This window comes from Heptranchias perlo, chromosome 11, assembly GCF_035084215.1.
Source record: "Heptranchias perlo isolate sHepPer1 chromosome 11, sHepPer1.hap1, whole genome shotgun sequence".
Taxonomy (NCBI): Eukaryota; Metazoa; Chordata; class Chondrichthyes; order Hexanchiformes; family Hexanchidae; genus Heptranchias; species Heptranchias perlo.
Window position 1 is genome coordinate 4245575 of NC_090335.1, and position 17488 is coordinate 4263062.

Below are 17488 nucleotides of genomic sequence, written 5' to 3' on the forward strand. Positions count from 1 at the left end.
TGGTGCCACACTCGGTCAAATGCTGCCTTGATGTCAAGGGCAGTCACTCCCACCTCACCTCTGGAATTCAGCTCTTTTGTTCATATTTGGACCAAGGCTGTAATGAGGTCTGGAGCCGAGTGGTCCTGGTGGAACCCAAACTGAGCATCGGTGAGCAGGTTATTGGTGAGTAAGTGCCGCTTGATAGCACTGTCGACGACACCTTACATCACTTTGCTGTTGATTGAGAGTAGACTGATGGGGCGGTAATTGGCCGGATTGGATTTGTCCTGCTTTTTGTGGCCAGGACATACCTGGGCAATTTTCCACATTGTCGGGTCAATGCCAGTGTTGTAGCTGTACTGGAACAGCTGGGATAGAGGCGTGGCTAGTTCTGGAGCACAAGTCTTCAGCACTACAGCCGGGATGTTGCTGGGGCTCATAGCCTTTGCTGTATCCAGTGCACTCAGCCGTTTCTTGATATCACGTGGAGTGAATCGAATTGGCTGAAGACTGGCTTCTGTGATGGTGGAGATATCGGGAGGAGGCCGAGATGGATCATCCACTCGGCACTTCTGGCTGAAGATGGTTGCAAACACTTCAGCCTTGTCTTTTGCACTCACGTAGGATGTGACTTGTGGTGTCCCACAGGGATCTGTGTTGGGGCCTCAACTATTCACTGTATTTATTAACGTGTTAGAGGCCTACAATGTTGCCAAGAAGAGTAGTAAGCCTGAGAATTGGCAGAGTTATAGAAACCAGCAAAGGGTGACCAAAAAATTGATAAAAAGGGAGAAAGTAGAATATGAGAATAAACTAGCGAGAAATATAAAAACAGATTGTAAGAGCTTCGCCAGGTATGTAAAAAGGAAGAGAGTAGCGAAAATAAACGGTTGTTACACAAGATAAGGGCTCATGGGGTTGGGGGTAATATATTAGCATGGATAGAGGATTGGTTAATAGACAGAAAACAGAGAGTAGGGATAAACGGGTCATTTTCAGGTTGGCAGGCTGTAACTAGTGGGGTACCACAAGGATCGGTGCTTGGGCCTCAGCTATTTACAATCTATATTAATGACTTAGATGAAGGGACCAAGTGCAATGTATCCAAGTTTGATGACGATACAAAGCTAGGTGGGAAAGTAAGCTGTGAGGAGGACACAAAGAGTCTGCAAAGGGATATAGGCAGGTTAAGTGAGCGAGCAAGAAGGTAACAGATGGTGTATAATGTGGGGAAATGTGAGGTTATTCACTTTAATAGGAAGAATAGAAAAACAGAATATTTTTAAGATGGTGAGAAACTATTAAATGTTGGTGTTCAGAGAGATTTGGGTGTCCTCGTACACAAAGCACTGAAAGTTAACATGCAGGTACAGCAAGCAATTAGGAAGGCAGTTAGATGATGGGATAGAGATCCATTTATCCAATGACGCAAAGATAGGCAGCATTGTAAGCAGTGTGGATGGAACCGTAAAATTACAGCAGATATTAATAGATTAGGTGAAAAACTCAAAACAGTGGAGATCCAAAGAGACTTAGGGATCCATGTACATAGATCATTAAAACGTCATGGACAGGTACAGAAAATAATCAAAAGGGCTATTGGAATGCTGGCCTTTATATCTAGAGGACTAGAATACAAGAGGGTAGAAGTTATGCTGCAGCTGTACAAAGCCCTGGTTAGACCGCACCTGGAGTACTGTGAGCAGTTCTGGGCACCGCACCTTAGGAAAGATATATTGGCCATGGAGGGAGTGCAGCGTAAATTTACTAGAACAATACCTGGACTCCAAGGGTTAAATTACAAGGAGAGATTACACAAACTAGGGTTGTATTCCCTGGAATTTAGAAGGTTAAGGGGTGATTTGATCAAAGTTTTCAAGATATTAAGGGGAACTGATCGGGTGGATAGAGAGAAACTATTTCCGCTGGTTGGGGAGTCTAGGACTAGGGGACATAGCCTAAAAATTAGAGCCAGGACTTTCAGGAGTGAAGTTAGGAAACACTTGTACACACAAAGGGTGGTAGAAGTTTGGAACTCTCTTCCACAAACAGCGGTTGATGCTAGCTCAATTGTTAATTTTAAAACTGAGATTGATAGATTTTTGTTAACCAAAGGTATTAAGGGATATGGGGCTAAGGCGAGTTTCTGGAGTTAGGTCAGAGATCAGCCATGATCTCATTGAATGGCGGAACAGGCTCGAGGGGCTAAATGGCCTCCTCCTGTTCCTATGAGACAGCGAAAGAGAGAGACAGAGGGTGAGCCAGAGAGAGACAGAGACAGAGAGAGAGGAGGGAGAAAGAGAGAGAGAAAGAGAGAGAGAAAGGGACAGAGGGAGTGAGACAGAGCGAGAGAGTAAGAGAAAGAAAGAGACACAGATAGAGAGAGACAGAGGGTGAGACAGAGAGACAGAGACAGAGAGAGGAGGGAGAAAGAGAGAGAAAGAAAGGGACAGAGGGAGTGAGACAGATGAGAGAGTAAGAGAAAGAAAGAGACAGAGAGAGAGAGATACAGAGGGTGAGACAGAGAGACAGAGACAGAGAGAGAGGAGGGAGAAAGAGAGAGAAAGAGAGAGAGAAAGAGAGAAAGGGACAGAGGGAGTGAGACAGAGCGAGAGAGTAAGAGAAAGAAAGAGACACAGATAGAGAGAGACAGAGAGCCAGAAATAGAGAAAGGAAAGAGGACTCATGTTTTCTCTGTGAAAGGTTAATCAAACTCTTTTAGAAACTTGTAACGAGCAGAGCGGCTGAACCTCAGACTATTATTAAAGACACAGCTGGTGATCAGGAGTTGGAACTCTGGCTGACTCTCCCCTCCCTAACCCAGGGGAGCTGAGCCTAATTGTAGCCCCCGAGGCCCTACTTCCGCCCTGGCTGGGATGGACACGTTCTGTTTGCCTCCTCTTTCTGTTACCAGTGGGCACTCTGGTGAACCCCAGTGGTCAGCGTATGTTGTCGTATTGATTAATTGCAGAGAAAGATTAATGATAGTGATTGGAAATGAGTACAGTTACTTTACACTCTATTACATGTCAGTACGTTGGGGTAATTGCTTTGTAAAAACCAGGTGGAGAGTCAACCCAGATATCCGTTTGCGCAGTTTTCGTTAGTACAAAGATTCCAGGCATCTGTTTAATACCTTCATTAATCGGCAACAGTGTTATGGCGATACTGAGCCGACCACGACCCAGGCTCACTAAATGAGGTCTCTCCGACTGCATCTTCAAGCCTTTTCCAATATCAATAATGTCCAATGATGTGCTCTGTAAATAAACGCAAAACCAGTGTCACCTCCAATAAAAAGATTTACATTTTTATAGCGCCTTTCACGACCTCAGGACATCCCAAAGCGCTTCACAGACAATTAAGTACTTTCGAAGTGTAATCACTGTTGTAATGTGGGAAACGCAGCCGCCAATTGCGCACAGCAAGATCCCACAACAGCGATGCGATAATGACCAGATAGTCTGTTTTTTAGTGCTGTTGGTTGAGGGATAAATATTGGCCAGGACACCAGGGAGAACTCCCCTGTTCTTCTTCAAATAGTATCATGGGATCTTTTACCTGAGAGAGCAGGCGGGGCCTCAGTTTAATGTCTCATTTGAAAGACGACACCTCCGACAGTGCAGCACTCCCTCAGTACTGCACTGGGAATGTCAGCCTGGATTTTGTGCTCAAATCTCTGGTGGGGAACTTGAACCCAGGACCTTCTGACTCAGAATAAATTAGTGACCATCAGCAACATCGTTTAACGATGGCATAACTTAAAATGGAATCCAATAGCATTCACCATTAGATCTCTGCAAAGGGCAACTTAAACAGCAGATGTGCAATCAACCTCTCCCCCACACACCTGGAGTAAAAATTCAGCAAATCCCACTCAGAGTTTTTAAGGGATGGTCCCTCACTCCCGTCTACATTATGTACAGTTTCAACACTCTGCAGGTTACAATACATCCTCCAATTCAATTTCTCCGTTGTGGTCCAAGAGACAGAAAGCCCAGCAAACGCCTGGAGGGATACCTCGGTAACGGTTATGTAAGCAGAGGACTAGGTTAGATGTTAGGCGGTTTTTCATTTTCCAGAGAGTCACTTATTATGGAATAAGTTGCCATGTCACACAGTGAGTGAGGATTTGCTGCAAACATTTAGAGGGAGCTGGTGGAGGGGTGATACCTCACACCATGCCCCGTTCACCCATCACCCCTGTGCTCACTGACCGACATTGGCTCCTGGTCTGGCAATGCCTCGATTTTAACATTCTCATCCTTGTGTTTAAATCCCTCCATGGCCTCGCCCCTCCCTATCTCTGTAACCTCCTCCAGCCCTACAACCCTCCGAGATCTCTGTGCTCCTCCAATTCTTGCCTCTTGCGCATCCCCGATTTTAATCGCTCCACCATTGGCGGCCGTGCCTTCAGCTGCCTAGGCCCTAAGCTCTGGAATTCCCTCACTAAACCTCTCCGCCTCTCTCTCCTCTTTTAAAACGCTCTTTGAAATCTACCTTTTTGACCAAGCTTTTGGTCACCTGTCCTAATAACTCCTTATGTGGCTCATGTCAAATTTTGTCTGATTACGCTCCTGTGAAGCGCCTTGGGACGTTTTACTACGTTAAAGGCGCTATATAAATGCAAGTTGTTGTTGATATCTCCGCGTACAAAAGGTGTGGGGGGGTTGTGTCAGGTGATGGAGCTGATGGTCACTGTTATCTCCTGGAACCTGTTTTGATCTCCTTCAGGGGTCGGAGAAGAATTTCCCTGAATTCCTTTCTCCCTGAATTGGCCCTGGGTTTTTATCTTTTTTTTGCCCCTCCCAGGAGATCACATGGGTGCCGATGGGTGGGAGGTTGTTGGGGGTCCTGTTGTCTGGCAGCGACACAACTGAACGGGACAGGCCCGAAGGACCAGCTGGTCTTTATCTGTCCGTCTTTTTTTGGATGCTCGTACGTCTCTGCCGTGCAGAGCAGATCTCCAGGATGGACCTGTCAGATCCGCAAAGGTCAAATGCTTTCTGAATTTGATACCACTAACACATCCCTGAATTCCACATCAACTCTTATACCACTCGCAACCCCCACCCCTTCCCTGAGCTCTTATCACACACTACAGTAATTATCAGTGAAACTCAATCCCTGTAAAGTTAGAGTTTAAACCTGTCATGTAATGGTTATGTTACCGGATTAGTAATCTAGAGACCGTGAGTTACATCCCACCAGGGCAGTTTGAGAATTTGAATTCAGTTTAGAAAATCTGGAAATAAAAACTGATATCAACAAAAGTGACCCAGAAGTTGTCAGATTGTCGTAAAAACCCATCTGGTTCACTAATGTCCGTTAGGGAAGGGAACCTGCCGTCCTTACCCGGTCTGGGCCTATATGTGGCTCCAGTCCCACACCAACGTGGTTGACTCTTAACTGTCCTCTGAAGAGACCATGCAAGACACGCAGTTACCACTACCTTCTCAGGGCAAGTGGGGATGGGCAATGAATGCCAGCCTTGCCAGCGACGCCCAAAATCTGAGAATGCTTTTTTTTAAAAAAATACGACTATAGGACAATGCACCTGGATCATTAGGGATAGAGAGGGGGGAATGGCTGGGAATCTCGGTCATGATCCAGACAGCAACATTAGGGATAGAGAGAGGGGAATGGCTGGGAATCTCAATGATGATCCAGACAGCAACATTAGGGATAGAGAGGGGGGAATGGCTGGGAATCTCAATGATGATCCAGACAGCAACATTAGGGATAGAGAGGGGGGAATGGCTGGGAATGTCGGTCATGATCCGGACAGAAACATTAGGGATAGAGAGGGGGGAATGGCTGGGAATCTCGGCCATGATCCAGACAGCAACATTAGGGATAGAGAGGGGGGAATGGCTGGGAATGTCGGTCATGATCCGGACAGAAACATTAGGGATAGAGAGGGGGGAATGGCTGGGATTCTCGGCCATGATCCAGACAGCAACATTAGGGATAGAGAGGGGGGAATGGCTGGGAATCTCAATGATGATCCAGACAGCAACATTAGGGATAGAGAGGGGAATGGCTGGGAATGTCGGTCATGATCCAGACAGCAACATTAGGGATAGAGAGGGGGGAATGGCTGGGAATCTCAATGATGATCCAGACAGCAACATTAGGGATAGAGAGGGGGGAATGGCTGGGAATGTCAGTCATGATCCAGACAGCAACATTAGGGATAGAGAGGGGGGAATGGCTGGGAATGTCAGTCATGATCCAGACAGCAACATTAGGGATAGAGAGGGGAATGGCTGGGAATGTCGGTCATGATCCAGACAGCAACATTAGGGATAGAGAGGGGGGAATGGCTGGGAATGTCGGTCATGATCCAGACAGCAACATTAGGGATAGAGAGGGGGGAATGGCTGGGAATGTCAGTCATGATCCGGACAGAAACATTAGGGATAGAGAGGGGGGAATGGCTGGGATTCTCGGCCATGATCCAGACAGCAACATTAGGGATAGAGAGGGGGGAATGGCTGGGAATGTCGGTCATGATCCAGACAGCAACATTAGGGATAGAGAGGGGGGAATGGCTGGGAATCTCAATGATGATCCAGACAGCAACATTAGGGATAGAGAGAGGGGAATGGCTGGGAATGTCGGTCATGATCCAGACAGCAACATTAGGGATAGAGAGGGGGGAATGGCTGGGAATGTCGGTCATGATCCAGACAGCAACATTAGTTCACCACAATTGTACCTATCACCAGACAAGCGAAATCAAGTTCCAAGATCATCATTTCGAACAGCATTTTCTGCCGATCTTGAAGCTCCAGATGGCTAACTGTTGAAATGCACACCCACACCCCGATTGGTTTGCCATGTTCCTTTGATCAGTGCGTAGGGTAAATTGTGCCCGACACATTATGCATTGTGCAATCGGTGCGTACTGTCAGACCGAAGAGACAAAGGAGTCAAGTCCCAGTTACCTTGGTATCGCGACGGAGCTACAAACAGTGGGACCCCATGCTGGAAGCAGGAAATTCGGCCATTGTCCAGGTCGGCTGGAAACCCCCCTCTTCAGAGCTTGACCTCTGCACTGAACAGCGGGCAGGGGGACCAACGCTTGCGCCATTGTTTAAACTATGGATGAGTGGGGATAGACTGGACGTTGGGCGGTTCTTCTATTCCCAGAGAGTAGTGAGTCTCCGGAATGTGTTGCCGGCTGGTGTGGTGGGTGCTGAGTCTCTGCCTTCAAGAGGGAGCTGGACTGGTTCCTGACTGGGGCAGAGATCACATCATATAGAAGGGAAGTGTCTTTATAGATAACACTCGGTCCGTGTGATCTCCTGGACTGGTTTCGATCGTCTGAGGGGGTCGGAGAGGGATTTTACAGAGTACTTTTTCTGTTATTGGCACTGGGGTTTGTCTGTTTTTTTGCCTTTCCCAGGAGATTACATGGCTGTGTGGGGGGCGGGGGGCTGGGGGCTGGTGGAGGGGGGGGAAGAGAGGGAGGGAAGTCTTTATTCAGGATGCTTCGGCCATCATGGTGTGGGGGCGAGCTTGATGGACCAGCTGGTCTTTTCCTGCCAATAAATTACGTATGTTCATATTTTATGGATGTGGGCTACCAGCGGGGAGCCGTGTCTGCTGGGCTGGGCATGGGGCTGGAGGGAGCCATGTCTGCTGGGGTGGGCACGGGGCTGGAGGGAGCCGTGTCTGCTGGGCTGGGCATGGGGCTGGAGGGAGCCATGTCAGCTGGGCTGGGCATGGGGCTGGAGGGAGCCGTGTCTGCTGGGGTGGGCATGGGGCTGGAGGGAGCCGTGTCTGCTGGGCTGGGCATGGGGCTGGAGGGAGCCGTGTCTGCTGGGCTGGGCACGGGGCTGGAGGGAGCCGTGTCTGCTGGGGTGGGCACGGGGCTGGAGGGAGCCGTGTCTGCTGGGGTGGGCACGGGGCTGGAGGGAGCTGTGTCTGCTGGGGTGGGCACGGGGCTGGAGGGAGCCGTGTCTGCTGGGCTGGGCATGGGGCTGCCCATTCCCTTCAGTGGACAGTTACTTGTGGGCAGTTCCATTACAATTTCCGGCCATGCGCGGTTACAGGCCTGTGCTGCACACTCGTAAAATCCAACCATAAGCACTCGCCCGCTAAAATTGCTGAGACTCATTTCTCGATTGTGATGTCCACACACTCAATCAAAACTGCCGGATTGTTCTGTACCATTTCTACTAACGGCACTGTCTGCGAAGAGCTCGTAACACTGGCATTACCCCAGCATTTTTACCAAGAGCCCCCCCACCCCAGTTTATATTCTCTCGGAGAATTTTGTGCTCGTGGTTTAAGGCTGTTGGTGTGGAGATCTGGAACGGTTTCTTACTCCCAGGGTTGTACAGCTCCCTCTACGCTGTCCCTCCGGCAACCCCAAGTTCACAACTGCTCCCGTGTGACATTTCTTTCCCCCTATTTCCCACACCGGCTGTCCTATGACCCCTCTGAGTGAGGTGGCCAATCGAGCGGTAAGTTCAGGGCAGTTCTGTGTTGAGGCCATCAACGAGTGGGCTGAGTCTGCACAACCTCATTCCACAAAGGCCCCTTAGAGAAAGAGGAGCTGTTCAATCGACCAGTTTAGGCAGGATTGAGACCGGGGGAGTGAAAGACCAATGTGTTGGTATATTGGGGCAGAAGCTGGGTCTCGTTATGCCTGTTTTGCGGGCGTTAAACGTGCAAAACGAGGGCCAATTTCTGGGACCAACGACCCGCCCCCAAAGGACGCCCGAAAGACCTCCCACCTGATATTGAGTCAGGCCATTTTCCAGGCGGCCACCTTACATATGTAAATGAGGGCAATAACAAGTGAATTAGACGCCCTTACCAAAACTGAAGATCACAGGAGCCAGGCCTGCTCTGCTCAGGATTCTGTGCTTGCTGCTAAGGTTTTCTTTGAATTAAAAGCTGTCACTGTGGAGACAGGAATAGCAGGATTGCTCCCCCAACCCCACAGTGCCCTGATAGCCTGTCCCCATCGCTCCTCCCTCCCTCCCTCCCTCCCCATCCCACTCCACTTCCACTCCTGCGACTTACCTTCAGGCTTGTGAGGCAAGTACCCCGATATTCATTAATGATTTCAGGCTGGCCATTTCAGGCAGTTCCACCCCATTCAGGCCTCCAGCCATGAATCACGAACACGGATCTCCTACTGGAGAAGGTCAAGGAGAAGAACTACGGCAACTTTGCAATTGGGCATTTAGTGGCTTGTGAGCAAAGTTACTTTCTTCCCCCCAGTGTCCAAAAGTAGATCTGGCTCTTTTCTTTGCTGGGAGCAAAGGGAAATTAAGTGTGAAAGGCAAAACCTGCCCACCTGATCTGACAGCGAGAGAGGTTCCTCAAGAGGGAATAATAAAGGAACATTTCCCATCACCACCTCACCTCAGCTTGAATCTCTGGTTACTCTCCCAACGTTCTTAGTAAGGTTGCCAACTCTGGTTGATTGTATTCCTGGAGATTTCGTCACATGACCTCCTGCCTCCAACTGCCCCGCCCCCCCCACGCGCCCATCCTCGCAGTGCATCGCCTTCCCACGGCCAATTGGAAAGCCAACAGACTCTTCATTGGATGATTCTTGACTGTCGGTCAAACAGCACTTTTTCCCATCTCTAATATTTTTATAACTAATAAACAGACGTGTTCAAAGAAAATTAAAAAATAAACAGTTTTTTTTTGAATGCCTCTACTCTTTTTCTCCTGGGTTTCTCACAGCAGTGTCCAGGAGATTAATTTTCAATTCTTGGAGTCTCCAGGTCAATCCTAGACAGTTGGCATCCCATTGGCTCTCTGAAACACAGGCTGGGAATTTCCCACTCCACCACCAAAAGTGCGGGATTTCTGGCACACGTCTGATGAAGTTAGAGTGGCAGAACAGGAAATTCCCGGCCGTTACTCAGCACAGACTTTCCAATATACTAAACAAAGGAAGCAGTCGCAGCCAATCATTGTTGAACGTTACTCTGTCTTATGCTTTCCTTTAATTGTGTTTCTTGTCAGCGACATAATTCTCAACATGATACACTCACTTTCACTATCCCCAGGTCATTCTGTGGAGCCTCCTTTACTTCCGATTCATCTCCGTCTTCAGACTTTTCCATCTCCTGTATGTTTTGTAAAGACACATTCAAGTTTTGGTTACAGGCCCACACAACAGGACATCTTAGAATCATAGAATCTTACAGCACAGAAGGCCACCATTCGGCCCATCGTGTCTGTGCCGGCTCCTTGAAAGTTCTATCCAATTAGTCCCACTCCCCCGCTCTTTCCCCATAGCCCTGTGAATTGTTCCATTTCAACTATTTATCCAATTCCCTTTTGAAAGTTACTATTGAATCTGCTTCCACTGCCCTTTCAGGCAGTGAATTCCAGATCATAACAACTCACTGCATAAAAAAAAAATCTCCTCATCTCCCCTCTGGTTCTTTTACTGATCACCTTAAATCTGTGTCCTCTGGTTACTGACCCTCCTGCCACTGGAAACAGTTTCTCCCTGTCTACCCTATCAAAACTCTCTATAATTTTGAACACCGCTATTAAATCTGAACCTTCTCAGCTCTAAGGAGAACAATCCCAGTTTCTCCATATAACTGAAGTCCCACATCCCTGGTACCATTCTAGTAACTCTCCTCTGCACCCTCTCTAAGGCTTTGACATCCTTCCTAAAGTGTGGAGCCCAGAATTGAACACAATACTCCAGCTCAGGCCTAACCAGTGATTTAGAGTCTCACCCACAGGTATGATGGGTAAGAACAAAGGAGCAGCAGTAGGCCGTGCGGACCCTCGAGCCTGCTCCGCCATTCAATCAGATCATGGCTGATCTTTAGCCTCAACTCCACTTTCCTGCCCTTGATCCCCCTGGAGTCCAAAAATCTATCTTTCTCAGTCTTGAACATATTCAACGAATCAGCATCCACAGCCCTCTGGGGTAGAGAATTCTAAAGATTCACAATCCTCTGAGTGAAGAAATTCCTCCTCATCTCAGTCCTAAAGGGCCGCCCCCTTATCCTGCGACTATGCCCCCTAGTTCTAGACTCTCCAGCCAGGGGAAACGTCCTCTCAGCATCAATCCTGTCAAGCCCCCTCAGAATCTTTTATGTTTCAATGAGATCACCTCTCATTCTTCTGAACTCCAGAGTATAGGCCCATTTTAATCAACCTCTCCTCATAGAACAACCCTCTCATCCCAGGAATTAATCCAGTGAACCTTTGTGGCACCACCTCTAAGGCAAGTATATCCTTCCTCAGATAAGGAGGTCAAAACCTTACGCAGTACTCCAGGTGAGGTCTCACTAAAGCCCTGTACAATTGTAGTAAGACTTCCTTACTCTTGAACTCCAGCCCCTTGCAATAATGCCATTTGCTCTCCTAATTGCCTGCTGTACCTGCATGCTAACTTTTTGTGTTTCTTGTACCAGGACACCCAAGTCTTTCTGGACACCAACATTTAATAGTTTCTCACCATTTAAAAAATATTCTGTTTTTCTATTCTTCTTACCAAAGTGAATAACCTCACATTTCCCCACATTATACTCCATCTGCCACCTTCTTGCCCACTCACTTAACCTGTCTATATCCCTTTGCAGACTCTTTGTGTCCTCCTCACAGCTTACTTTCCCACCTAGCTTTGTATTATCAGCAAACCTGGATACATTACACTCGGTCCCTTCATCTAAGTCATTAATACAGATTGTAAATAGCTGAGGCCCAAGCACTGATCCTTGCGGCACCCCACTAGTTACAGCCTGTCAACCTGAGAATGGCCCGTTTATCCTACTCTCTGTTTTCTGTCTATTAACCAATCCTCTATCCATGTTAATATATTACCCCCAACCCCATGAGCCCTTATCTTGTGTAACAACCTTTTCTGTGGCACATTACCGAATGCCTTTTGAAAATCCAAATACACTATATCCACTGGTTCCCCTTTATCTACCCTGTTAGTTACATCCTCAAAAAACTCTAATAACTTTGTCAAACACGATTTCCCTTTCATAAAACCATGTTGACTCTGTCTAATCATATTATGATTTTCTAAGTGCCCTGTTACCACTTCCTTAATAATGGATTCCAGCATTTTCCCGACTATTGATGTCAGGCTAACTGGCCTGTAGTTCCCTGTTTACTCTCTCCCTCCTTTCTTGAATAGCGGGGTTACATTTGCCACCTTCCAATCCGCTGGGACTGTTCTAAAATCTCAGGAATTTTGGAAGATCATAACCAATGCATCCACTATCTCTGCAGCCACCTCTTTTAGAACCCTTGGATGTAGGCCATCAGGTCCAGGGGATTTATCGGCTTTTAGTCCCATTAATTTCTCAAATACTTTTTCTCCACCGATAATAATTATTTTAAGTTCCTCACTCTCATCAGCCCCTTGATTCCCCACTATTTCCGGTATGCTTTTTGTGTCTTCTACTGTGAAGACAGATACAAAATATTTGTTCAACGCATTTGTCATTTCCTGATTCCCCATTATAATTTCTCCAGTCTCAGCCTCTAGGGGACCAACGTTTACTTTTGCTGCTCTCTTCCTTTTTACATATTTGTAGAAGCTCTTACAACCAGTTTTTATATTTCTTGATAGTTTACTTTCATATTCTACTTTCTCCCTTTTTATCAATTTTTTGGTCATCCTTTGCTGGTTTCTAAAACTTTCCCAATCCTCAGGCTTACTACTCTCCTTGGCAATATTATAGGCCTCTTTAAATATAATACTGTCCTTAACTTCTTTAGTTAGCCACGGGTGGATCACTTTTCCCGTGGAGTTTTTATTTCTCAATGGAATGTATATCTGTTAAGAATATTGAAATATTTCTTTAAATGTTTGCTATTGCTTGTCAAACGTCAAACTCTTTCATTTAATTTCCCAATACCTTAGCCAACTCGCCCCTCATACCTATGTAATTGGCTTTATTTATGTTTATGACTCTAGTTTCGTACGTCACTCCCAAACTCAATGCGAAATTCTATCATATTATGATCACTCTTCCCCAGAGGATCCTTTACTGTGAGATTACTAATTAACCCTGTCTCATTACACAATACAAGATCTAAAATAGTCGGTTCCCTGGTTAGTTCCATGATGTATTGCTCTAGGAAACCATCTCCAATGCATTCCATGAACTCGTCCTCCAAACTACCTTTGCCAATTTGATTTGTCCAGTCTATATGAAGATTAAAGTCCCCACGATTATTGCATTACCTTTGTTACAAGCTCCTCTTATTTCATGATTAATACTCTGTCCAACAGTTTAACTATATTAGGGGGGTCAAAAAGCTACTCCCACCAATGTTTTCTGTCCTTTGTTATTTCTTATCTCCACCCATACTGATTCTACTTCCTGATCCTCCGAGCTAAGGTCCTTTCTCACCACTGTCCTTATGTCATCCTTTATTATTAGGGCAACACCCCCTCCTTTTCCATTCTGCCTGTCTTTTCTAAATATCATGTACCCTGGAATATTTAGTTCCCAACCTTGGTCACTTTGCAACCATGTCTCTGTAATGGCTACGAGATCAAACCCATTTATTTCTATTTGTGCCACTAATTCATCTACTTAATTATGAATGATCCATGCATTCAAAGAAAGAGCCTTTAATTTTGACTTTTTACTATTTTTTCCTGCTTTGACCTTATTCGCTGATGCACTATTATTGGTAAACTCTCTGTCCCTTCCTGCCACACTCTGCTTATCTTTACCCAAATCACTACACTGCTCTGTTGCCTTGACTTTTATCATTAGATTTCTAAATTTCCCCTCACCTGACCCCTCCCCCCCTTTTTTAGTTTAAAGCCCTATCTACAACCCTAGTTATTCAATTCACCAGGACATTGGTCCCAGCCCGTCCAAACGGGACAGCTCCCTCTGTCCCCAGTACTGGTGCCAGTGCCCCATGAACCGAAACCCCTGTCTCTCACACCACTCTTTCAGCCACGCATTTAACTCTCTGATCTGTTTGCCCCTATGCCATCAGTAGTAGGGAAAATGTTATAGTCCATTATAAAGGACGCGATAACAGGACACTTAGAAAATATCAACGGGATTAGACAAAGTCAACATGGATTTATGAAAGGGAAATCATGTTTGACAAACTACAGGAGTTTATTGAGGATGTAACTGGTAGAATGGATAAGGGAGAACCAGTGGATGTGGTTTATTTGGATTTTCAGAAGGCCTTTGATAAAGTTCCACATGAGAGGTTAGTGTGCAAAATTAAAGCCCATGGGATTGGGGGTAATATACTGGCATGGGTTGAAAATTGGTTAACAGACAGGAAACAGAGAGTAGGAATAAACGGGTCTTTTTCAGGGTGGCAGGCAGTGACTAGTGGGGTACCACAGGGATCAGTGCTTGGGCCCCAGCTATTCACAATATATATCAATGATTTGGATGAGGGAACCAAATGTAATATTTCCAAGTTTGCTGACGACACAAAACTAGGTGGGATTGTGAGTTGTGAGGAGGATGCAAAGAGGCTTCAAGGCGATTTAGACAAGTTGAGTGAGTGGGCAAATACATGGCAGATGCAGTATAATGTGGATAAATGTGAAGTTATCCACTTCGGAAGGAAAAACAGAAAGGCAGAGTATTATTTAAATGGTGATAGATTGGGAAATGTTGATGTACAAAGGGACCTGGGTGTCCTTGTACACCAGTCACTGAAAGCAAACATGCAGGTGCAGCAAGCAGTTAGGAAGGCAAATGGTATGTTGGCCTTCATTGCAAGAGGATTTGAGTACAGGAGCAAGGATGACTTACTGCAGTTATACAGGGCCTTGGTGAGACCACACCTGGAGTATTGTGTGCAGTTTTGGTCTCCTTACCTAAGAAAGGATATACTTGCCATAGAGGGAGTGCAGCGAAGGTTCACCAGATTGATTCCTGGGATGCCAGGACTGTCGTATGAGGAGAGATTGGGTCGACTCGGCCTGTACTCACTCGAGTTTAGAAGAATGAGAGGGGATCTCATTGAAACATATAAAATTCTGACAGGGCTGGACATTTAGGACTGAGATGAGGAGAAATTTCTTCACTCAGAGGGTGGTGAACCTGTGGAATTCTCTACCACAGAAGGCTGTGCAGGCCAAGTCACTGAATATATTTAAGAAGCAGCTGGATAGATTTCTAGACACAAAAGGCTTCAAGGGGTATGGGGAGAGAGTGGGAATATGGTATTGAGATAGAGAATCAGCCATGATCATATTGAATGGCGGAGCAGGCTCGAAGGGCCGAATGGCCTACTCTTGTTCCTATTTTCTATGTTTTTATGCCAATTTGCACGTTGTTCAGGTGGTAATCCAGAGATTATTACCTTTGAAGTTCTGCTTATTAATTTGGACCTTAGCTCCTCAAACTGTCTCAGCAGAACCCCATTCTTAGTTCTACCTATGTTGTTGGTTCCTACATGGGCTGCGACAATTGGATCCTCCCCTTCATACACCAATTCTTTTCCAGCCACAAGGAAATGTCCTTAACCCTGGCACCGGGCAGGCAACACAGCCTTTGGGACCCTTGGTCACAGCTGCAGAGAACACTATCTATCCCCCTGACTATACTATCCCCTACCACTACCACAGGTGACCAAAAGCTTGATCAAAGAGGTAGGTTTAAGGAGCGTCTTAAAGGAAGAGAGAGAGGTGGAGAGGTTTAGGGAGGGAATTCCAGAGCTTATAGCCTAGGTAGCTGAAGGCACGGCCACCAATGGTGGACCAATGAAAATCGGGGATGGGTAAGAGGCCAGAATTGGAGGAGCACAGAGATCTTGGAGGGTTGTAGAGCTGGAGGAGGTCACAGAGATAGAGAGGGGCGAGGCCAGGGAGGGATTTGAAAACAAGAATGAGAATTCTGACACAATGATTACTAAGTTTGAGGAGATGTAACACTGAATGTGTGTTTGCTGCGATGTGTCACTGTGATTTGCCATGTGTTATGAATCCTTGGGCGTTGTGTACTTTCCAACATCTAAGGGACGTAGGAGAAGGAATAGGGATGGAAGGTTACTGAAAGGCCTGACGTGGACCAACATCTAATTCACTCGCACACCTAGATGCTCCTGCCTGTGTGCAAGGAACGGCCTGTTCTACTGTGGATCATGGCCTTGTATGCTTTGGAGTACCTCTCTCATCACTTGCCCACATGCAGGTTCTGGCAATGCCTTGAGGCCTGCTCTTGGGCATGCTCACACTCACTGCTTCACTGCCGCTGAATCCCTCCCTCACAGCTTTCCCTCTTGTTTTATTAAACTGGATTCTAGTCTGTGGATTTCAACACTCAAAAAGCATTATAGGAAAGGCTTGTGAGAGGCTGTGCTCACCATCAGTTAGCCTGAGGTGGCACTGGGGTCGCCAACTTTGGGTGGACCGTGTTACGGGTGTTTTCATCACATGACTTCCCACCTACAATCGCCCCACCATTACACTCCCATCATTGGTTGCCCGACAGGTCAATCCTCGAGGCAATCAGTCAATAATGGTGGCTACAATGCCCACAATCCTCTGCGCTCCAGAAACCACTCTATCCATCAGGCTGGTACACCTGGTCCCCACTGTGTGACACTGTGGCCCCGTGAGTCCGGCCGGAGCAGAACGGAGGAAGAAAATGTCCCTGTGATTCTTCTCCCGGGTTCCTTGCAGGAAGTTAAACTTGAATTCCAGGAGACTCCAGGACAATCTGGGAGGGTTGGTAGCCCTAGGTGTCGCTGACGCTGCATCCTGCTCAATGGCAGTCTGCAGAGCACAGACCCCTTCCTGCTTAATTGGGTAGCAAGTTTGGCAAATAGAGTTAGTTGCATGTTCTGCAATGAGGTAAGTGAGTACCACAGCCTCCTCTGCTCTCTGTGGACTTGGTTTTACTTTAAGGCCCTTCGACATTGTGCTCAGACTGTCTTATTAATAGTCCTGTAGTATGAAGAATCCCAGCTGTCGCCAAGCAAGTATTAACTTTGTATCTCCAGCAAGGCTGCATTAGGCGTCCTGGCGTCCTATTTGACCCTGAGCTGACCCCATATCCTCTCCATCACCAAGTCCGCCTACTTCCACCTCCGTAACATCGCCCGTCTCCGCTCCTACCTCAGCTCATCTGCTGCTGAAACCCTTATCCATGCCTTTGTTACCTCTAGACTTGTCTATTCCAATACTCACCTAGCCGGCCGCCCATCTTCCACCCTCTGTATACTTGAGCTCATCCAAAACTCTGCTGCCTGTATCCTAACTCGCACCAAGTCCCGTTCACCCATCACCTGGTCCAATAAGGCCTTGATTTTCAAATTCTCATCCTTGTATTCAAATCCCTCCGTGGCCTCGCCCCTCCCTATCTCTGTCGCCTCCTCCAGCCCTACAACCCTCCGAGAACTGTGTGTTCCTCGAACTCTAGTCTCTTGCGCATCCCCCATTCCCTTCGCCCACCATTGGCGGCCGTGCCTTCAGCTGCCTGGGCCCTAAGCTCTGGAATTCCCTCCCTAAACCTCTGCCTCTCTACCTCTCTCTCCTCCTTTAAGATGCTCC

At 47.0% G+C, this 17488-nt stretch overlaps 1 protein-coding gene across 3 annotated transcripts in view; it reads right to left on the reverse strand.

Annotated features, from left to right (window-relative positions):
* The window catches only part of LOC137327055 (pleckstrin homology-like domain family B member 1), a 326545-nt gene that overhangs the window by 278826 nt on the left and 30231 nt on the right, over positions 1 to 17488 (reverse strand). For all 3 annotated transcript variants that reach the window (XM_067992448.1, XM_067992446.1, XM_067992447.1), the window contains 2 exons: positions 10011 to 10085; positions 3119 to 3242 (listed from right to left, as the gene is read on the reverse strand). In XM_067992448.1, the coding sequence (XP_067848549.1) occupies positions 3119 to 3242; positions 10011 to 10085 (199 nt within the window). The remainder of the gene's footprint in view (positions 1 to 3118; positions 3243 to 10010; positions 10086 to 17488) is intronic.